The 24039-nt window shown below is 43.2% G+C and overlaps 2 protein-coding genes and 1 pseudogene across 2 annotated transcripts in view; 2 read left to right on the forward strand and 1 right to left on the reverse strand.

The window, feature by feature from the left end:
* Positions 1–13184, reverse strand: part of GPLD1 (glycosylphosphatidylinositol specific phospholipase D1) — a 51950-nt gene extending 38766 nt beyond the window's left edge. The window contains exons 1-3 of the mRNA XM_045551889.1: positions 13172–13184; positions 8810–9021; positions 5308–5363 (exon numbers count right to left, since the gene is read on the reverse strand). Of these exons, the coding sequence (XP_045407845.1) occupies positions 5308–5363; positions 8810–9021; positions 13172–13179 (276 nt within the window). The 5' untranslated portion in view covers positions 13180–13184. The remainder of the gene's footprint in view (positions 1–5307; positions 5364–8809; positions 9022–13171) is intronic.
* Positions 13185–14332: 1148 nt separating this feature from the next.
* ALDH5A1 (aldehyde dehydrogenase 5 family member A1) overlaps positions 14333–24039 on the forward strand; it is a 33395-nt gene continuing 23688 nt past the window's right edge. The window contains exons 1-4 of the mRNA XM_045551891.1: positions 14333–14791; positions 21010–21093; positions 22101–22271; positions 23696–23812. Coding sequence (XP_045407847.1) covers positions 14438–14791; positions 21010–21093; positions 22101–22271; positions 23696–23812 — 726 coding nt within the window. The 5' untranslated portion in view covers positions 14333–14437. The remainder of the gene's footprint in view (positions 14792–21009; positions 21094–22100; positions 22272–23695; positions 23813–24039) is intronic.
* On the forward strand, positions 18167–18275 carry LOC123638944 (annotated as a pseudogene).

Here is a 24039-nt window from a genome sequence, read left to right on the forward strand (position 1 = left end):
AACTTTATTGACTATTTACTTTACCAGCCACTGTTCTAAGCTCTTGATATGTATGAAGACTTGTTGAATCTGCATCTCCCAGTGAGGTAGATATGTTATTGGACGTGACAAAATGATTCTGAAGTAAATTTTGAAAAACGTGCAAAATAGTCAAGAAACTGATACGGAAGAAAGAAGAGTACTAAGGAAGGATGTATCCTTCAGATATAAAAATGTATTTTTAAGCTACAGAAACAAAAATAGTATACCAGAACCAAAAGGAACAGAACAATGAAACAGAACCAAGAGTACAGAAACGACTTAAGCACACGTGTAACTTAACGTAAGACAGGTGAATAAAGGATGGAGTGATCAGCAAACGGTGCTGTCATAACCCCACAGCAAAGAGTATTCCATCTTTGCATGGGCAAATCCATGTTTTTGAAATTAACATTACCAATAACAGGTCACTAGATCCCAATCAAGCTTTATGCCAAAATAAAGACAAGATGAATTAAAAATTAAATGTCAAAAATGGAGCCATAAAATTAACAGTACAAAATTTAAGTGAATAATTGTACAACTGTGAAATGGGAATGATTTTTCTAAGCATTACAAGTAGAAACCATAACAGAAATGATTGTGCATTTAATTACACAAAAATTTAAGAGTTTTGCATGGCAAAAAGCACTAACAACACATTTAAAAGAAAAATAAATAACCATGAGAATCATTTGATAGATTAAGGGCTAATACCTTTAATACTAAACCATGCTTACACATCAAGATAAATATCCTAATAGAAAAATGAGCAAAAGACACAGGCATTTCACAAAAGAGGTGACAGAAATGGTCAATAAACACTTTAAAATATATTTAACCTCATTAGTAAGTTGATAATTAAAATGCCAATTTAACTCAAAACAAAACTGATTTTTCACCTACCAAACTGACAAAGATGAAAAGAAATAAAAATTAGGTCCTAAAAGCAAAATCATTTCCAAATCTGAAGATACTCAAGAAATTTCAGTGAAATACATAAGCAATTAAGGCTATTTACCCTTCCTCTGTCATATATAATATATCTTCTCTATATGTCTGTCATGTTATGTTTTGTTTTGTTTTTCATTTGTTTCTGGGCCAAGAGGATTTGTCAAGCATGGTTAAAAAATTACATACAAGGAGACTGAGCATGTAAATAAGTATAATTGAGATTAATGGAGTCAGGTTTCTCAATATTGGAGAAAGGAATTACAGACAAGGACACGTAGAAGGGTAGAATAAATCCTATAATGTCAGATTAGAATTAGTGGTATTTTTGTGTGAATTTATGGTTTCAGACAGGTAGATAGATGATATAGATAGACAGACAGACTAGCCAACTTGAACCCAAATCTGGGGCAATTTGGTATCAAGATAAATGACAGTAATGTATTATAAGCCATTAAACAAAAAAGGAATCCATGAATATACACTGATGTAAATAAATGTATAAATGGAGAAGAAAGAGCTCTACCTCACAGGAGAACACCAACTAATAAATGTAGAAGGAATGATGGAATCAGACCAACACCATTTGGCAACCATCATAATGACAATGATTTCAGGCAAGAATCATTCATGGATGCTAAAACTAGTGGGTAAAAGTTTCATGAGAAATGGGATATTTACATAACCTCAATATATCTCCCCACAAAATATTTGCTTACTAATTAATTGAAAAGTCGAAAATACTTACTGATTAACTTTCCAGCGTAAAAATGTGGCAAACACCATCTTAACCAAGTGATAAAAATTAACATCCCTAGGACTTCTGCTCCCAGGGGGATGGAGCAGATGTACTTTTCCCTATTCCTCCTGCTAAGTGCAATGAAACGCTCTGAACATAAGACGGCTCTGAAAGGTGGAGGTAAGTATGCAGACTGGCTGGGGAACTTGGGACCCAAGGAATGACACTGACCCAAGGAATGACAAGTCACTGTGGTGACTTCTCTGGGCTTTCTATTTGCCTCATATATTCTAAACTGGATAATGGAAAAGCTACCAACATGGAAACACCATGGGGTATACACCAATAAAAAGCCCCAAATGAAGCCTGTTCTCTCTAGCCATGGGACCAGGAAAGGGGCAGCCAGGCAAGAAGAAAACTTTTGACCACAGTCTCTCTGATCCAGCAAAACACCACAGACAAAACAGTGGCCAAGGGTAGATTACCCTGCTGTTAGCTAAAGCCCAGTGAGGAGCCTAGACTTCCACTGTCACCAGACTATGATGAGGTACTCAATACTCCCACCAGGGCAATGTCAGAGAAGGTCAAAGAGGGAGCCAGGACTTTCATCCCTGCCGTCCTGCCCCCACCTCTACACTTTGGTGTCAGTGGCATCCACCAGAAGAACCTGGACACCTGATCCCAATTGGCAATAACGAGGCACCTCACCCTTCGACCTGGCAATGAGGAGGTGGGGTCCCCCCACCCCTTCCACTACCAGAGTGATGTCAGAAGCAGCCGTCTAAAACAAGGTTTAAATAAGATTCAGAATCTCATAACCTAAGATCCAGGTTTCAATCAAAAATCACTTATCACATCAAGAACCAGGAAGATCTCAAAAGTTATGAAAAGTCAGTCAACAATACCACCGCAGAGATCACAGAAATGTTACAATTATCTGACACATATTTTAACACCATCATAAAAATTCTTCAGCAAACAATTAGGAGCCCGCTTGAAACAAAAAAACATAGAAAGTCTCAGCAAACAAATAGAAGATATAAAGGTGAACCAAATGGAAACTTTAGAACTGAAAACTACATTAACTGAAATAAAAATTAACATCACCATAAATGGGATAAATTGTCATTGCATGCTTTCTGGTGTGATACAATAAGAAGAATGCAGCATCACTTCAATGTTCTACGACATTCCTGCCCAAAATGTGTAACCTTCAGGGGAATCTAATCATGAGGAACCATCAGATGAAATCAAATTAAGGTACATTGTACAGAGTTACTGGATTGTATTTTTCAAAAATATCTGGTCAGTAAAGACAAGGTAGGCCTGAAGAGCTATTCTGGATTGGAGGAAGCCAAAGAGAACTGACAACTACATGCAACACTTGGAATGAGTCCCGATCTTAGACTGGCCCTAGACCCATAAAGGACGTTATTAGGACAACTAGCAAAGCCTGAATGAGGTCTGAGACTTGGGTGATAGAGTTATTTCAGTGTTGACTTCCTGGCTGTGGTTATTATTAATATTACGGTTATACAGGACAGTGTCCTTGTTTTTAGGAAATACACAATGATGTGTTAAAGGATAATGAATATGACATCAGCAGCTAACTTGCAAAGAGTTCAGGGAAAAAAACACTGTGTATAAATAGACCATGAAAAGGCAAATAGGATAAGCTTTCAACAATTGGAAAAGCTAGGTAAAGGGCATACAGAAATTATTTGTCTAATTTTTCCAACTTCTCTATCAGCTTTAAATTATTTGAAAATAAAAAATTAAAATAGGGAATTAGTTAAACAAATTACCATACATTCTGGATAATAAAAAAATATGTAATTGTTAAAAATTATTCTGAAGATCTATTTACCGACACAGGAAGATATCTCTGATACATTAAACGAAAAAAGGCAAACTACAAACAGGGTGCAGAATGGAATCTTTTTTTTTGAAAAAAAAAAGTGCAAATAAATATAGAGAAAATGCCTAGAATGACATAAAGCAAAATGTTAATATTGGTTATCTCTGAGAATTTTTTTTCTTTGTAAATTTTTCTTTTTTTTAAAGATGGAGTCTCACTATGCTGCCCAGCTTTGAACTCCTGGGCCGCTTAAGCAATCCTCCTGCCTCAGCCTACTGAGTAGCTGGGACTACAGGTATGTGCCACCATGCCCAGTTGTTGCAGAGACAAAGTCTCGCTATGTTGCCCAGGCTGGTCTCAAACTCCTGGCCTCAAGTGATCCTCCCACCTCAGCCTCTCAAAGTGCTGGGATTACAGGTGTGAGCCACCACACCCAGCCTAAAATTAAGTTAATAATACAAACTCCAAATACCTCTACTAGAAAATCACTCTGCGCGTACTCAGCAATGATTGTTCATGTGACTAATTAGGCAGATTCCTGCTTCTCCTGCTCTTTCCTGACTACTTTCCATCAAGGTCAATGAAGATGACGATCAGACATCAATGCTGTTTTTCCTATAGGGCCTGTTAAATTGGCAAGTAAAAGGAAGTTGACTCCTATGACTTAAAACGGTTTGTGGATACAATAAATTTCTTTTATCTTACCATCCTGCTTTCTATAATGGACTATCAAGATTTACCGGTAATAATTTGATCCAATTCTGATATCATTCACGACAGAATGCTAACCACTCTTATCAAATGTAGGTATGAAAGAATCATCTTTGTCACAAAGCATTATTTAGCCATAGAACTAGAAATAGTACATAGGGTCAGAATGTGTTCATTTGAGGACTGGTAAAGGTGAGTCATCAGATAGTCCTACCAGGATATAATAGAACATATAGCAAGAGGGAAAACAGAAGGAGCATCTCAATGCATACTTCTTTTTTTTTTTTTTTTTTTGAGACATAGTCTCACTCTGTTGCCTGGGCTAGAGTGAGTGCCGTGGCATCAGCCTTAGCTCACAGCAACCTCAAACTCCTGGGCTTAAGCAATCCCCCTGCCTCAGCCTCCCGAGTAGCTGGACTACAGGCATGTGCCACCATGCCCGGCTAATTTTTTGTATATATATTTTTAGTTGGCCAGATAATTTTTATTTCTATTTTTTGTAGAGACGGGGGTCTCACTCTTGCTCAGGCTGGTCTCAAACTCCTGACCTCGAGCGATCCACCCACCTCGGCCTCCCAGAGTGCTAGGATTACAGGCGTGAGCCACCGCGCCCGGCCCCATACTTCTTAACAAATAATTCGTTCTCCTCTTACTGATACAATTTGTGTACAACACACAGTGACAAGAAGTGTAAACTAAATGATTTCTCTTAAGTATGACCTCTCTTCATAAAAACAAAAAAGATATACCATTTAAAAAATTCTGTCTCAAATATTTTTTAAAATTATGATTCATATCATTAAAATCTTTAAATTTTAAAATGTGATATATATGTGTATATATATATATATATATAAAGTTCAAGCAACACTTGGAGGGGACATACACTTTTTAACCATAATATATTAGCATTTTGTAAAGAAAAATGACTCTTAAAATTACTGTTTAAATATCTTTTATGGACTTTAGTTTGGCATCTACATAATAAAGTTAATACACAAGGAATAAAGGAAAAAATCAAGCTTTATACCTCTTTGTAGTTAACATGCCCATCTTGAAGATGGAGAAACTCCAGGGCTCTGTGTCCTGAGAGAAATGAACACATAAATCGATCAAGTTCAAGAATAACTAAAAACAAAACTTACCAGAGGTCACTTTGGGCGAAAATCTATAATTTTGTGGTTGTAACTGTCAAGGAAGCAGGAAATAAAAATTACATTTGTATTCTCTTGCAATTTTTATTAGGCATAATTAGATTTGTACATTATTTATATTGTTATAATACCAATCAAATTTACATGGTGATTTGAAGTTTCTGCTTAACCAGCTCTATGACCTTGGACAAGTTATGTAACCTTTCTAGGCCTCAGTTCCCTCCTATGGAAAATCGAATTAAAAAAATACCCACCTTCTAGGTTGGTGGAGAGAATCACAGAAAATAAACACTAAGTGGCAAGCACAGCAGTAGGAGGGCAAGAAAAAAAACTGTCATCAACATATTTTGCCTCAGAACTGAGGTAGATAAGTAAGCCTAAGTAGAAAATATAAGGCCTAATCCCTGGGCTGATCAATGATCTCCAAATGGTTTTTCATCATTGGACCACTTTGGAAGCACAAAATAGTCTCAGAAGGCCACCTAGTCTGCCCACAGCCACCCATATTCAGACACACCCCACCCCCAGCCTGGACCTACAGAGAATCAACAGGAAGACCAACATTCCTTGAGAAGATACACTCAAAGGTGATATCTTATTTCTATTGTGAATCATATCGAATTTTTTAATTCATGCAACACAAAAATATTGCCACTACTACATTATAAGCATTGATACCATAAAAGACAAGTCACAGCCCACACAAATAATCTATATATAGGATTCCAGTGATTTACGCTGCATGAGGCCAATTCTAATGAGCTAACTCACATGATGTCAACCTTCCACTCAGGCCCTTTATAAGAAATGAAAAAGTGAACCAAAATATTGATAAAATCATCTAAGTTATTAGTAAATAAATGATGGAGTTTTTTTTATTCTCCTTTTATGTAGCAAATTCTCAGAATCTGTGCTGACTCTATTTCAGGAATTGCCTTCAATTCACATAAACATATATATATAACTGTTTTTGGTTTGGTTTTGTTTTTTTGGAGATAGGGTCTCACTCTGTGGCCCAGGTAGAGTGCAGTAGCATCATCTTAGCTCACTGCAACCTCAAACTCCTGGGCTCAAGTCGTCCTCTTGCCTCAGCTTACCAAGTTGCTGGGACTACAGAAGCACACAACACCCAGCTAATTTTTCTATTTTTAGTAGAGATGGGTCGCGCTTTTGCTCAGGCTAGTTTCGAACTCCTGAGCTCAAGCAATCCTCCCACCTTGGCCTCCCAGGGTGCCGGGATTACAGGTGTGAGCCACTACACCCAGTCTATATTACTCTTAAAATATCCATTAGGATCTCTGGCACTTGATGAAGAAAGGCAAGCAATGATTTGATTTTATTAAAATTTCATATGTCATCTGTCTTGTAAATTCTTAAACTCTAAGGATTAAAGAATTGAATATTTCCATTTATATTGATTAAAGAATTGAATATTTCCATTTATATTTAGCCCCTCTTCCGTTCACTCTATAGTTCTGGCAATTGCAACTTCACAGAGCTTAGAGCTGGAAGACACTTTAGAATTCATGAAGAAGTTCAACTCTCTCATTTTATAGTAGAGGAATTGAGAGATTGGTAAAGTCCATTGCTCAGGCACACATCTACCTTACAGCACAGCTGGTATTAGAACCTAAGTCTGATTCTCTTTTCCATTATTGTTTCCTGACTCCCTTTTAGCAATAAATGTTGTTGTTTTTAAGTGACAGAATCTCACGCTGTGGCCCAGGCTGGAGTGCAGTGGCATAGTCATAGTTCATTGCAACCTAGAACTCCTGGGCTCAAGTGAGCCTCCTGCCTTGGCTTCCTGAGTTGCTGGGACGACAGATGGCTAAGCAATAAATGTTTAATGGAAAGAACACTGGACTAGCTGTCAGACATGTAATTCTAGGCCAAGCCGCTAACAAGTTATCTGTAAAACTATCTAGTATCAGTTTCCTCATCTGTAAAATAAAAGAACTGGACTCAGTGACCTCTAGTGTCCTTTCAGATTGAAAAATTTTGTGATCATAGATAGGTTCTTGCTCACCATAGCTCAATATCTAGGTCTAGTTTGCGCTGATAAATTCTCATATTTTATCTATAGTCTTGTTATTCTTTGTAACTTCTGGAGATGGCATAACTATAAAATATTGTTATTGTTTTTATCTAAAGAAAACCCAGAACATCAGATATATCAGAAACTAATCTGAAAACTGCTGTAGAATGTACTTATAGCTAATTATGTTACATTTACCATGTGCTAAAAATATTACACATATACTTCATATAAAAAGCAAACCTTTGGCCAGGTGAGGTGGCTCACGCCTGTAATCCCAGCACTCTGGGTGGCCAAGGGGGGAGGGTCCCTTAAGCTCAGGAGTTCGAGATCAGCCTAAGCAAGAATGAGACCCCCCTCTACTAAAAATAGAAAAAATTAGCTGGGTGTGGTGGTGTGTGCTGGTAGTCCCAGCTACTCAGGAGGCTGAGGCAGGAGGATCGCTTGAGCCCAGGAGTTTCAGGTTGCTGTGAGCTATGATGACACCACTGCTCTCTACCTGGGGCGACAGAGCGAGACTCTGTCTCAAAAAAAAAAAACCAAACCTTTTTGCTAAGAGAGTAGATAACATGTTCTCACCACACATGTAACTATGTGAGGTGATAAATATATATTTATATAATTTATATATCAAAATATCACATTGTACACCTTAAATTTATACAATTTCTGTTTGTCAATCATACCTCAATATAGCCGAAGTAAGTAAATTAAGAAACAATTCTTTGTGCTACCATCTACCTATATCCAGATAACTCTGCCTTTGCCGTTGAAGTCAGTGGCACCAGCTTGCTGTACCCTCTCCTCCCCAACTCCTGCCATCTTCCCAGGCACCTCTAATGCCAATGACCATCCAAACTCCCTTGTTTCTTTGACATTCCAGAAGCCAAACACCTTTAAAGCTGGTTTGACTCAGGGGATCCACTCCCATAGCCACCACACATGGTTCTTTACACATACTTGGAAATGCCTGCTTTTGGAAATGTAAAACAACAAAAATAAATTCCTCCCTCCTACCATATTCCATCCATCTTTCTCCTCTCCCATTCTATTACTATCAGTTCTGCTTCACTGCAACCTCTAGTTTATTGAGTTCCTCACTATTTCCCAGAGAAACACCTAGGAACCCTGTGACCCAGGGGCAGCGGCTCTCTTGCTTACTTGCCCTCCACTGAACCCAGCCTGCACGACTGCAATCACAGCCTTCTCTTCCCCACAGTGAGGCCGCTCACTGCAGCGGGGGGAATTGCATCAACACGTAGGACAGATTTTCAACCTCTTCCTTAATGTCTTCTGACAGATTTATTGTCCTCTCAATAACACGTCAAGGCACCAGCACTCACCTATTTCAACGTGTGTTGAAATGCCACATGCTGAGCCTCTAGGACAGAGAGAACCCAGCAGGACGAGCAGCCCAGACCACAACCTGAAAGCAGACATGCTCTCGTTCCTCACCGGCTCCTCAGGGCGCACGGGAATTCTCAGAGCTGTGCCAGGGCTGGGACTCTGAAATCCAGGCGCAGATCCACTGCTTCTCTCTAAGCAGGTCAATGACCTGGAAAACCAAGCCTCATTTCAAAATAATATTGTTTTCCAATGAAGTCAACTGTTCAACTACTGTTTAGCTTCACCAGAACAGCAAACAGACTCTGTCCTCCTGGAGAGGAGAGGGCATGATACACTGAAATCTAAAAGCCTCTAGGTGGACGCATTGCATCTTCTGACCCAGGTTTTTCTCTGGATTTTACTTTTACATGAAATTTGCATGGAGATACAAGCAAAGTTGTCTCCAAATATATTTTGCTTTCTAAAAAAAGACTCACCTGTGCATATTGATGTCACTATATTGGACTGCCTCAACTTACAAGGGGGGTCTCTCATGCATCCTTTCCACACATTTCTCCGTCTGCCCTGCTTCCGCAGCCTCCGAAGCTACAAGTGCTGGGAAAGCTTTTATGGTGATCAGCTGGAACTGGCTTCTCTTTCAGTATTTGGCAACAGATACTGACACTTGTATGGGATTACACAAGAGCAACCACTCCTGGTCTATCTCTGGCTGTTCTGAAAGGGCTTATCCAGAGCCTGTGGCAAAGTCAGATTCTAGCAGCCCAAGCGAAGATGCTGATTCCATCTTGGGAGGTGGAGGGAAGGGCAAGATTTAGGGGGAAGAAACAAGGGTTTGGAAAATGCTAGGCTCAGAACATACCAGTCATGAAGTAGCCAATCCATTGTACTTAACCTTGAAAAAAATTAAGCTCTTTATGAAAATGATGGTAATCTTAAAGCACAAATTATGCATGTTATACATCAAAAGCAAGAGAGAAGCTCCTAAAAGAGTGGGAGGAAATGGTAATCATTCTCAGGTTAGCCAGATGGAAGCGTGAATAGAAAGGGGGGGTCTTTCTCCGCTTGTGGAGACTGACCTGTTCCTCTCCCTGCAATGCATTTTCACCTGGGGTAGCTTCCTTCTTTACTTTCACTTGGTGAGACCACCTTTACAAATCGATGAAGGGGTGCAAGGCGAGAGCTGTGGGAAGGGCCTAGCTAAAAATAAGGCACAGGCCTAACTAAAAATGATAGTAATTAGCCACTGTCCCCCTATTTGCATCTCTATAATTGCCACCCTGGAGCCACACAGCTGGTGGTCATAAAGATTCTCAGCTTTCCTCATAAATGACATCACCTTTTTGAAGCTTCTGAGTTATTTTCAAGGTCCCGCCTTCCCGAACTGGCTGACCCACCCAGACCAGCCACCCAGACAGAGGAACTGACTTAACCGGTCATGTGACCCTCCCCCCTCCAAGAACCTGGTCAGCAAAGAAGAGGATTTCTACAACCCTATGGTTTTGTCCCAAACCCAGCCAATTAGCAGATGCAATTGCCTACACCAAACTGTCTTTTAAAGCCCCGTCTCCCAAATTCTCAAGGAGGTGGATTTGAGAAATTTCTCCCATCTCCCCGCTTAGCGTTATGTGGAATAAACTCTTTCTCTGCTGTAAAGAAAAAAAGAAAAAGAAAAAGAAAAGAAAAGAAAAGTGGGATGATTTGAAACAGTGTGTGCCAATAGTTTCCTCTGTAACCTTAACTCAGCCACCTGCAAAGCACCAAGGAAATGAATCCTGCTGCGCTCCCCAACCCTGAAGGCATTAGGCCCAGCTGCTTCTGATTACTTTTAGGCTAGAGGCCACACACTGATGTGTTTTGTGTGGCAAACAAGGTGTTGTATAAACTCAGGCCAATTTTTTTTTAATGAGAAAATTCATATAGAAATCTAGATTTCTGGCTCTCTTAAAAACAAACAAAATAATTGGCTACAGGAACTGACATCCCCATGTGACGTAACAATCTCCTGGAGCTGAGGAGCCAGCTGCCCCACTTTGCGTGCCCTCCTAGATGGCCTCCTGTCCCCACCATACACAATGTGTGCAGGTCTCCATACCCCTTCTAGCCACCAAAGGCCTTTCAGTTTGCGTCCCTCTCACTCTGGGCCTTCTAAAGCTTGTGGGTGAGGAGGTGGCAATTATAAATTGGGGCTTCGGTAAATTCAGAGCCTTCCAGGAGTAGTCAATCAAAGGAAACAGTTTAAGAGAGTTGCAAAGGGTCGCTAGGGGGGAAAATAATGCTGCCTGGAAACAACATCTAACCTGATATAATAAAGCAAACCCATCCAAAAGGCACCAGAGAAAGAAATGGGTTCAGTTACTAAATAATACTAATCCCAAATTTCTCATTATCTCAGTATTTAAGGTTCAGAATGACATGAGCGTATGAATTTAATAAAATAGAAGGGAATTATTTGCTGAGGTGGTGTGATGATTATGAATATGGCCTTTAGGTGACAATACTGCTTAAATTTTTATGAAGTTTGTATTATTTTTGTAACCATGAAAACATCAAAGATATGACTTTAAAAGAAAGTTAAAATGTCGGTTGCAATATTAAGAAAACTATCTGACAAATAATAAGTCTATGGAAATCTTTTTCTAAGCCACACCCCCTTTTCTAATACAGGTGGCTTTGTGATAAGCAAGACAGCATCACTCTGTCATTTAGAACTCTTGTGGAAATACAGACACAAGATGCAGTTACTGTAGGGAAATATGGGCTTGAGAGCCAAAGGGCCTCAAGCTTCATTTTAGTCCCTGTTCTGCTACCTTCTATATCTGGATGACCTTGCACAAGTTATTAAAAATTTTTATGCCTCAGTTTCCTTGTATATAAAATGCAGATAATAATAGCGCCCACCTTATGGGGTTGTTATGATGATCATCTGAGTAAAGTGCCTAGACTAGAGCCTAGTATATAGTGTTTAATGCATTCAAAAGAAATTTTCCTTCTTCCAAAGATTCACCATAGATTTCTATTAAATAACTACCTTCCTTATGGAATTTTTCAAAAATCAAGAAAAAAATATTTTACACAATGGTACTCAACCTTATATCTTTTTTTAAGCATTATATCTTTTGTAACAATTTAGATTTCTGTATAAAGCAAAATTAGGTGAGGATTTTGAATTGAAGGTGGTTCTCCTTGTGCAGATAAATGAGATGCAGCTTTTAATGTCCAGAAACTTTTGAAATAATAGCAGACAATTCCAACTCACTTCTACACCAGTCTCAAAAGTTGCTGTCATCATAGGGCCATTAGAGCAAATGGGGGAGAGGATGGATAAAGGTGGCAATTGGCGGGTGGAGGTGCCCAGGACAAGAGCAGGGTAAGGAGAAAGGAGGAAAAGTTCCCTGTCACCTGGTGGTCTTGTCCTTGCAGGCCCTGGTGAGCACACCTTGCAGGGGGCACCAGGGCAGCCCAGAAGTAAGACACAAGCCAGGAGGGAATTGTTCCCTCTCTGAACCAGGGCTTGCAGAATGCACAAAACAGTGAGGGGGAAGGAGAAGGCCACACTGTGAATTTCCTAGGCTCTATGCACTTTTGCCTTTGTTAAGCCCTCCCTTTCATAAAAAATACATAAATAATTAATTAAAATCACATTTTACATCTGCATTGGTATAAGATTAATATATTAATATTCCACCTAAAAGTTCATTTTCTTTTTTAGAAGAAATGAAACATTTTTGTTTGCTCCTGAAAGTACTATGGGCTCCAGGCTTCGTACCTACTATGCCTAATGGATAAGTCAGCAGGGAAGGGGAGAGGGCACCGTTTGAAATAGAACTTTAAAAAAATAACCAGGCCAGGCACGGTGGCTTATGCCTGTAATCCTAGCACTTTGGGAGACCGAGGCGGAAGGATTGCTAGAGGCCAGGAGTTCCAGACCAGCCTGGGCAATAGCGAGACCCCATCTCTACCAAATATAATTTTTTAAAAAATTAGCCGGTTATGGTGACGCGCGCCTGTAGTCCCAGCTAGTCGGGAGACTGAGGCAGTAGGATCGCTTGAGCCCAGGAGTTGGAGGTTGCTGTGAGCTAGGCTGACGCCACTGCACTCCGGGCCATCACAGAGCGCCCCCTGCAGGCAGCAGATGTAAACACGCCTACTCCCCAGCCCAATCCGGATACCCATCGTCTGACGTCTCCATCAGCACTCCCTTGTCCTCCCCAATTCCTTCAATAAGATACAGAAGGAGGTAGTGAATCCACACACATAAAAGATTAAACTCTGCTGTCACCACTCCTGCCATCTGTGAAGGGCTCAAAACTGAGTGGATCTGACTCAGCAAAAGACAAAGTCAAAATTTAAAGCATTACCTCAGCATTTTGCCAATGTCCAAAAAAAATCCAACGTCCCAGAAAAAAGTGAAGAGCTCACAAGCTCCGCAAAAGCCAGCAAGACACACTCAACTCTGTAGGAATGGAGAATGGGAGATATGTCGACACTAGTGATCTAAAATCAGTGCATAGGGTTGGGCTTCATTTGAACCCACAAATTCCGAGTATAGGCATGCTATTTTTCTTTTTATCCTCATTAAGGTTTAAGCTTCCTTGCTGCTTCCGGAGTTTTAAGCCCAAGTCTAATTTTTGAATGGACGAAGAGTGCTGTTTAAAGGTGACCATAGCTCCTATATGAAACTTAGTTTTGCAGAAAAAAATAAAAAAATAAAAATAAAGGTGACCACAGTATGCTCAATCTTTTTACCTTCATTAATTCAATTTTGACAAATTGTTCCATTTACTAGTTGGCAGCCTAACTTTAATCTTACTAGTGGCTTGACTAGGACAGCTAGTATGACTTTGAACAATATACTGAATTTAAGGTAGCAACTGTAGTACGCATTGCACGTTATCTCACAACAAACCTATAGCATGGGTATTGTTGCATTTTACAAGTAAGAGGACTGATGCTAATTTGTCGAAGGTCACACAGCTTGTCGGCAACAGATTCTGAGTTTGGACATAAACAAGTCTGTTTATGTCCAAAAGCGCTGATACTTATCAGGAGCACACCGAAGACACCCCTAGACGCACACAGAACAGCGCCCAGGCAGCAGAACGCGGAGCGGCGCCGCGTCCCCGCATCCCCCTAAACCTACGTGCGCAGAAGCTGCAGAGATGAAGGAGGAACATGATCGCGGCCTTGGCATCTGGGGCAGGCACCAGTGCATCTGTGCACGGAGCACAAGTTCCTGTGGCAGGGGGTGCCGGATTTGGGGGATGATAGGGGGAGGGAGCGGCTCTAAGGCAGTTGTTGGGGGTCTACGGAGTAGTTACAGACAAATGAGCACCAGAGCGGGGGAAAGGTGACGGCGGTCGGCAGGTGCATCTCCCGGCGAGCCTGCCCCAACCCTGGCCCCAACCCTCCCCTGGAGAAGGTCGCCGAGGGCGCGCGGCCACAGAGAGCGGCGCGGCGGCACAGCGCGCAGGGCGCGCGGAGAGGGCGCTGTTCCGCGACTCCGCAACCTTCAGCCCGCGCGTCCCCGCTGCCTCCTCGCTCCTCCCGCTTCCCCGCGCCCCCCCCCGCGCTCCCGTGCGCGCGCACCCGCTTGCCTGCTTCCAGCCGCCGCAGCTGCCCGCGCCATGGCGATCTGCTTCTGGCTGCGGAGCTGCGGAGCCCCGCGCCTCCGGCCACCTCCTCCCAGCCGCCTCCTCTGCCCCCGCGCTGGCGGCTCGGGGCCCGCCTCGGGGACCGCGCCCAGCCCGGCTCAGCTCCGCTGCTACGCCGGGGGCCCGGCGGGCCTGTCCGCGGCGCTGCTGCGCACCGACAGCTTCGTGGGCGGCCGCTGGCTCCCGGCCGCCGCCACTTTCCCGGTGCACGACCCGGCCAGCGGCGCCGCGCTGGGCATGGTGGCCGATTGCGGGGTGCCAGAGGCCCGCGCCGCCGTGCGCGCCGCCTACGAGGCTTTCTGCAGCTGGAGGGCGGTCTCGGCCAAGGTGAGAGCGCGCCGCGTGCTGGGCTCGAGAGCTGACCCGGGGCCCGGCAGGGAGCACAGGGGTCTTGGCTCAAAAATGAAACCAGCCGTGTCTCCTTCCCCACCTCAATTCCCCGGGGTACACAGAACGGACAGTCAGAGCAACAAGAAAGGAGCCGATCAACAAATAAGTTTGGAACATTGACTTTGGCCAACCTCTGCACCAGGCGCTAGGGACACGGCCCCTGCCCTCAACCCTCATGTAGTGTACTGCCCAGTAGGGGAGGCAGAACACAAGCACGTACTACAAGTGAGCTGCGTGTTATTGGTAACCGCCTGACCTTGTGTGTGTGTGTGTCTGTGTGTGTGTGCAGGGGTGGAGGGTCAGGGCAGTGAGAGAGCACGTGTGGCGCTTCAGAGGATATGAAATACCTCCCCTGCTGCATTGAGCCCCCCTAGGAGGGCCACTGCAGTGGTCTGTAAGGCGGCTGGTAGTGAGTGCCCTGGTTTAGTCGGCATCAGGAACAGAGAACTGTAGAAAGATTCAGACTTTGTGCAGGGGAATGGAGGAGTCCAGGACTATTCTCCAGGTTTTTAACCTGAATAGATAAATACTATTTACTGACATAAAGAACTAGAGACTTGGGGGTAAGGGTGGGGATCATTAAGTAGGGAGAATAGAGTAAGAAGAAAACTAAGAAATGTTCTTCCTCCTTCATTTATTATATTACACCTGGAGCCAATCTTGTGAAGTCATCTTCTACACTATCCTTGAAAGCCCTCCCTGTGAAGATATGCATCCAACGATCTGTACAAGTACCAGAGATTCTTAACATTCATCTGTCCTTCAGCTGTTTACTGAGCACCTGCTATGTGCCATGCACTGGTGGAGGTGCCTGGGATACAGTTGACAAAAGAAATATTCTGCCCTTATGGAGCTCATATGAGGCAGAGGGGAGATCTGAACTATAGGACAATGAACATAATGCCTATGCAAATAAGTATGTTAGAGGTGGTATCATGACCGGGAAAAGGTAGAGGAAGCAGGAGAAGAGAATCAGGGGCCAGAGGGAAGGGGCAGGCACAGTACAATGCACATAGTGTCTGGTCAGGTGTAGTCATGTGCTTGGGCTGCCATTACAAATACGCAGACTGGAAGGCTTAAACAACAGAAATTTATTATCCCACAGTTCTGGAGGCTAGAAGTCCAAGGTCAAGATGTCATCAGGGTTGGTTTCTTCTGAGGCCTCTCTCCTGGGCTTGCAGATGACATGGTCCTCCCTCTGTATGTCTGTGTCCTCATCTTTTTTGTAAGGCCACCAATCAGATTGGATTAGGGCCCACCACAATGACATCATTTTAACTTAATTACTTCTATAAAGACCCTCTCTCCAAATATAGTCACATTCTGAAGTACTGGGGGGTTAGGACTTCAACATATCAACGGAGGGGGACACCTTTCAGCCTGTAACATCGGGGTAGGCCTCACTGAGGACATGACATACAAAGAGCAAAGGAAGTGAGGAGATTCAGCTGGAGCCAAAGTTGGGAGCGTGGCTGATGTTTTTTGCAGAACAGCAAGGAGGCTCACGTGGACTGAGCATGGGGGAGGAGTTGTAGGCAAAGAAGTCGTAGAGATATGGGAAGGAGGGGGCTGGACCATGTGGGAGGAACGGGGCCTTCTAAGGACTTTGGGTTTTACTTTGAGTGAGGTAAGGGCCGTGTCAGGGTTTTAAGTAGAGATATGATCTGATTTACATTTTGAAGGGACTACTGTGGCCACAGTGCTGAGGACAGATGAAGACGGAACAGTGGTGGAAGCCCGGAGACCTATTGGAAGGATGGTGCAGGGATTTCAGTGGGAGTCATGGTGGCATGAACCAGGGTGCAGCAAGGGAGGAGTCCATGAGACCCCAGGGCTTTTGGCCTGAGCCACTGAAGGATGAAGGGGGTTGAGACTTCGGAGCTCAGTTTTAGACTCTGAGTCCAAGATGCCCATTCACACCCCAGTGGGAATGTAAAGTAGGCAGCCGGCTCTGTGAGTCCGGGGTTTGAGAGTGAGCCCTGGGCTAGGGATGTAGATGTGAAAGTCATAGCCATGTGTGCTGCAGGTATGCTTACAGCGGTGGGAATGACCTGGCGTGTTCAAGGCCTGATCCCTGGTTCCTCCAGCGTCATTCCGGAGTCCCTCTAGGGCCTGCAGGATCAAGGCTGCTGTACAATGATGTTACAGTGCAGGGGTCGGTGGTAGTTTGGCGACCACAGGGCTGATGTTGGGGCTTCTCGCTGATGCCAGCAGTGTCACCCTGTGTTCTGCTCACACTACTGTGCTGATAATGTCTGTGTCCCTTGAACATTGCAGTGATGTCAGCTTCCATCTCAAGGGCTTTTTAGGGAAACTTTGTTCTTGAAAGGAGGGATTCTTGGGTCCTAGAACATCTTATTACACTAAGGGAGTGGTACCATCAGCTTCCCTAAGGGCCTGGCACTGCAGCTGGGAGATGGTGGGGCGCAAATCCAGTAACGTGGCAAACACAGTTTGCAAGGTGGCTCTGTGATTCATCCCTCTCCTGCCTCCAGGGCTTTGCTGTCTTTCTCCTGGGTCTGTTTTCCCCTCCCTTCTCTAGGCCCATCCATGTCCCACCCATTCTTGAAGGTTTACCTCTTGTGTAACTTCTGCCTTTGAGCCTGTCTAACCACAGCCTTCTATTATTCTCCCTCTTCCAAACCCCCAGGCCTGTTCCATGCACCTTGTCATCTTCTGCATTGCCTCATGTGTTTTATGACCTCCTTTTTCCTACCTCGTGAACTCCTAGAGGACAGGGGAGGAAGGGAACTAATAATTGTTGGCTGCCTTATGCATGGATGCGTCTGTTGCCCATGGCCATTGTAACGTATTACCATAAACTTAGCAGCTTAAAACAATACAGATTTCTTCTCTTTCAATTCTGGAGGTCAGCAGTCCAAAATAGGTTGGCAAGGCTAGGTTCCTTCTGCAGGCCGCAGGGACAGTCTGTTTCCGTGCCATCTCCAGCTTCTACAGGCTGCCCACATTCCGTGGCCCTGGCCCCGTATCACTGCGACCTCTGCTTCTGCTGCTGCCTGGCCTTCTCTCACTCTGACCCTCCTGCTCCCTCTTATAATGACCTTTATGATTGCACTGGGCCCACCCAGATAATCCAGAATAGTCTCCCCACCTCAAGACCCTTAACTTAATCACATCTGCAGCATCCCTTTTGTCATGTAACTAACATAGTCACAGGTTCGGGGGCTTAGGATATGGACATATTTGGGGGCTATTGTCGTGCCCACCACAGCTAAGTATTGCTCTTGGTGCTTCACGTGTGTTTGATTTCGTCCTTTCAGAGTCCCCGTGAAGTAGATATTTGATTGGTGTATTGCTTCTTGGCCTTTTGGCTGAGATCAAGTGTAGTATCTGTTCTTACCAGTTTAACAATTCATGGTACACAGGAGGGGGCCGACTGAGAGATCCCAGGTCACCATCCGTCACTTCGCTGGTGGTCACAGGGAGGCCCTGAGGTCTGAGCACCACGTGACTCTGTCCACTGTCCCACCTCTCAGGAACCCTGTCTGAGTCTGGCACTTCCACACAGCCCCTTATACAGACTGTATTAGTTTTTTACAGCTGCTGTAACAGAATACCACAAACTTGGTGGCTTAAACAAAAGAAGTTTATTATCTCAGGTCCGGAGCTTAAAAGTCTGAAATCAAAGTGTCGGCAGAGCCGGTTCCTCTGGGGGGCCATGAGGGAAGGGTCTGTCCTAGTCCTCTCCACTCGGCTTGTAAGTGGCCTCTTTCTCCTTGTGTTTCTTCACGTTGTCTTGCTTCTATGTGTGTTTCTGTGCCTGTGTCCAACTTTCTCCTTTGTATAATGACACAGTCATATCGGATTAGCACCCACCCCAATGACCTCATTTTAACTTGATTACTTCTGTGAAGACCCTGTCTCCAAACAGGGTCACAGTCTGAGGTCCTGGGCATCAGGACTCCCAACATATCATTTTTAGGTAGACACGATTCAACCCATACTTACTTTGTGTACCGAGGGCTTTGCATGCTGAGGGTATTTTGTGGCTTCTGCTGGTTTATGTGTTCAGCCTGAACATTGTGTTTTCTGCCACCAAGCAGAAGCTACTTTTTGTTCTTGTAGTTCTCATGCTATTTCATGTCCTTCTCTCATTCTTTCTCAGACTCAGGATGGTGCTTTATTCACAGCAGGCCATTTGCTTCAGTATTTAATTTACTTCTCTGAGCCAGATCTCCTAGATTTTAGTATGTCATCTCTCGCCAGAATAATCCACAGGCCTGGAGTCACCAGATTCTTAACTGATATTGCAGGGCGTGAGGGTAAACAAAATGTAATGACTGTAGTAATATTGTTTTAAGAGATGTTGATGCCTCTTCTCCAGGGTTTGAGATTTAGAGGCCTTAACAACACCCTTGAGAGACAAGAAAATGCAGCTGTTAGCCTGTCCAGAATAGAGAAGGGAAGTTACCCAGAAAAAGACAGCTAGTGATATTTACACACGCTCAGGCTCTCTGCTCATGAGTGTTATAAGGAAAGAATTAAAATCTTAGACCTGCTGAATGGATTAGCACATCCAAATGACAAACCAGGTGTACTCACTGCAGTGGGCAGTCCTTCAGGCAGGGAGGAGTAAACCAAAGATTCTTTGTGGCTTTGGATACACCTGTTCTGATGCAGGAGGCTGAAGCCCCGGGCACATCTCTCTCTACGGTGCCTCTGTGCAGCCCTGCTGGCCTGATTCTCCCAGCCACCTTCTTTTTTTTTCCAACTGGTTTTATGTAAATGGATTTTTTTTTTTAAGTTTTTTTACTTTTAGAAGACATTTCTTCCATAAGCTGAATAATCTAATTTATCCTTTTATCTATTCTTTGCTCATTGGGAATTTTTTAAAATTGTGGTGAAATATACATAAAACTTACCATTTTAACCATTTGTAAGTATACAGTTAAGTGCCATTAAATACAATCACATTGTTGTGCCTGGGCCCTCGTCTTAAACGTAGAAAAGCCTTTCTTAGGCCTCACATACCCCTCCATCCCCACCCCAGTCTGTGGGACAAATCCAACTTGCCAGCAAGTTGACAAAATAGAGAATGATACTTGAGGACATTACGTTGAATGAAAGGAGCCAGTCACAAAGGGGCAGATCCTGCATGATTTCACTTATACGAGGTACCTAGAGTTGTCAAATTCATAGAGACAGAAAGAAGAATGGTGGTTGCCAGGGGCTGGGGGAAGGGGGGAAGGGGAAGTTATTTAACTAGCACAGAGCTTCGGGTTGGGAAGATGGAAAAGTTCTGGAGGTGGACGGTGGGAATGGTTGTACAACACGGTGACTGTACTTAATGCCACTGAACCGCACACCTAAAAGTGGTTAAGATGATAAATTTTATGTTATGTGTATTTTATCACAATTAAAAATAATAATATAAAAACTGTAGGGAACTATACCTTTGTGTAGTAAAATTGAAGTTATTCTTATTTACCATAAACAATAATAGCTGCTTCCACAAAACTTTTTTCTTTCGTATTTATGACTCATACAGTCCTTTAGATGCAACTTGAAGTTGGATCTCTGTTATTACTTATCAAAGAAGGGTCAACATTTGTCTTCCCAAGGACATTGCTTGGGGTTCTGAAGAGGAAGAGAACTAATAGGATATAGATAGGTAGGAAGAGACTTATTTTGAGAGATTGGCTCACATGATTGTGGATGCTAGAAAGTCCCACAATCTGCTGTCTGCAAGCTGGAAGCCCAGAAAGCTAGTGGTTGTAGTTGCAGTTGGTTCTGAAGGCCTGAGAACCAGGAGTGCCAATGTCTGATGTCTGAGAACAGGAGAAAATGGATGTCTCAGCTCACACAGAGAGCCAGTTCTCCCTTCTTCCGCTTTTTTGTTCTATTCAGGTCCTTAATATACTGGATGATGCCTGCTTGTATTGGCAAAGGCAAATCTTCTTTATTCAGTCTACTGATTCAAATGCTAATCTCGTCTAGAAACACCCTCACAGACGTGCAGAATGATGTTTTACCCACTATCTGGGCATCCCTTAGCCCAGTCAAGTTGACACCTGAAATTAACCATCACACCAAGGATGAATCCACATAACTATTTTAAGAAATTGAAGATTATTTAGCAGTCTGTCTTATACTTGGCATTTCATTACTTCTCTGTCTTGTTACTTCTTTTTCAGGAAAGGAGTTCATTACTGAGGAAATGGTATGAGTTAATGATACAAAATAAGGATGACCTTGCCAAGATAATCACAGCTGAAAATGTAAGTTCAGGGTCCTGGCTCACTGAGAACATGTCCAGGAATTCTTAGACTAAACTTGGGAAGTCCTCTGACTTCCATCAGTGCTGTCTGTAGCTAAAGTATATGTGATTTCTGATCTACTGATTAGATACCAAATCATTATTGTGCCAGGGCACTCACATTTGGTAGAATAAAATTTGTGTGTTCTGGTTTATTCATATTGGCATCCAAAATTAGATTTTGTTTGGAATTATATGAATACTGCTTTTTCACCATTCCAATTTTTTTTTCTATGTGACTGTTATGGTTGATTTTTCCTGTTGTTTTATATATTTTAAAATGTACCGGCCGGGCGTGGTGGCTCACGCCTGTAACCCTAGCACTCTGGGAGGCCGAGGCGGGTGGATCATTTGAGCTCAGGAGTTCGACACCAGCCTGAGCAAGAGCGAGACCCCGTCTCTACTAAAAATAGAAAGAAATTATATGGACAACTAAAAATATGTATAGAAAAAACTAGCAGGGCATGGTGGCGCATGCCTGTAGTCCCAGCTACTCGGGAGGCTGAGGCAGGAGGATTGCTTGAGCCCAGGAGTTTGAGGTTGCTGTGAGCTAGGCTGACGCCATAGCATTCTAGCCTGGGCAACAGCATGAGACTCTGTCTCAAAAAAAAAAAAAAGTACCAGTAGTTCCTCCCTAAGTATAATAAATGGTTTTACACCACGGTTACAGTATTTGGATATTATTGGAAGGAGGAAAAAATTAGAAGATGCAGTTCCAGGTGTCTCCTAAACATATTGAGAATGCAAATGATTCTTGTGGTTTAGGGTGCTACAACCATGCTTAATCATTGTTTCTAGTTCTGCTTTCTGAAAGTCACACCCAAGTTAGAAATTTCCCAACAACCCTGTAAGTTTTGTAATGGGAGACTTTTCTACTCTTTTTGCAGTCTTGACGAATTTAGAAGCACAGAGTCCTTGTTTTATTATTAGAAGGTAATAATAAATGGGTTCTTTTCTGATTTAATTTAGGGAAAGCCACTGAAGGAAGCACAGTCAGAAATTCTCTATTCCGCCCTTTTCCTAGAGTGGTTTTCAGAGGAAGCGCGCCGCATTTACGGAGACATTATCTATACCTCGGCAAAGGACAAGCGGGCCCTGGTCCTCAAGCAGCCTATAGGTGTGGCTGCGATCATTACCCCGGTACGTGCCAGGATCAGCAATATCCCAGGGTAGGAGGTTGGGAAACAGTTCATGCTTCCCCATGAGCCGGTGTGCTTGTCCTGCTAGCTTTATCACCTGTTCTCGGTTTCCTGATTCCTTTGCTGGAGGCAGAGCTGTGTTTCCTGGTCCTCTGTGGTACGGTGGGTGTGGTGGCAGCAAGTGGGAGTAGTATTTGCTAATGCCTGGGAAAGGGATGACCCACAGGAGGACCCAGGCAGCTTGTCTGACTGGGCATGAAGGCTTCTCCCTGACATTGTACCTCTGAAAAGATCTTTTGGTATTTATCATTTTTAAAAGGACTTAAAATATGACATATTTGTTTAATGTGCCATAGTTTAGAAAAAATGTTTCATTTATGGTTATCAACAACAAAGCATTTGTGTATCTACCTACGGGCACTAGACCAGGTTCTGCAGGTTAAAAGGCTAAGAAATGAGGTATTGCATCTGGCTGGATGGGGCTGCAGCACATCTGTGGGTGCTCGGCTTCCTCTCTGGGTGACCAGTCTTTCTAGGACCTACCTTCTATGAGGTCCCATACTGACTTCTCTCCAGTGTCTGCCAGCTGGTCTCAAGACTGCTGTTCTTTCCCTGCTCGCTGTAATTACAGATAGAATCCCCCTTACTGCCTGGACTTCCTAGGTTTGGCTTGAAGCTTCCTATATACTAGCTGTGGGACCTGGGGCAAGTTGCATAACTGTGCTGTCTCAGTTTTCCTAGACCTGCTAATGAGGATAATACCAACATTGTTGGGTTGTGATAAGAATTTAATTAATTATAATTTTAAAGTGCTTGGAACCATACCAGAATAAGCACTATATATGTGTTTATCGAAATAAAATACTGTTTTTTACAGGTATAGATGTCTATAGATATCTATAAATATGTATATAGAGGGACATAACAAATTATCTGCGATTTTCAGAATCACTGTTGCTAATATTTTCTCCCAAGGTCCTCAAACAAATCCAGCCCACTGTCTGAGTTTGTGAATAAAGTTTTATTGGGACATGGCCACGCCCATTCACATACATACCATCTGTGGCTGTTTTCACCATACACCTGCAGAGTTGAGTAGTTGTGACAGGAACTGTATAACCTACAAAGCCTAAAAGATTTACTGTATGGCCCTTCACAAAAAAAAAAGTTGGCTGACTCCAGTCTAGATAGTTTTATACAATGTTAAATTCTGAAAATACTTCCTGTCTTTATCAGCCTTTATCTCCCAAGTCCCTCAAGCTGGCAGGGGTGAGGTGTTTGGAGAGTGCACCTGTGCAGCCAGAGAACAGGTTTGTTGGTCAGTTGTGCAATGGAATTTGTTGACTGACTCCCTCACCTGCCTTCCTTTGGACTAACGAGGCAGTCTTTCCTCTGACATACTTTCCTCCGCTCTTCTGACCCCAGTGGAATTTCCCCAGCGCCATGATCACCCGGAAGGTAGGGGCCGCCCTGGCAGCCGGCTGCACCGTGGTCGTCAAACCTGCAGAAGACACGCCCTGCTCGGCCCTGGCCCTGGCCGAGGTGAGTGTCCCTCCCTGTGTTTGTACAGAGCCAACAAAGTCCAAAAATGGATTTTTTACTCTGTGGCACAATCAGTAATGCATTGGACTTCTAATGCAAAAATGGACTTTTTTATCTGGGACAGAAAGAAGCAGTTTCGGAGCCTCCTTCTTTGTGTCTGCTGCTGCATGGTGTTGTGTTTTAATCAGATATTATTTTAAGTCAGATGTTGCTCTTTTCAGAAAAAA

This window comes from Lemur catta, chromosome 5 (assembly GCF_020740605.2).
Source record: "Lemur catta isolate mLemCat1 chromosome 5, mLemCat1.pri, whole genome shotgun sequence".
NCBI lineage: Eukaryota > Metazoa > Chordata > Mammalia > Primates > Lemuridae > Lemur > Lemur catta.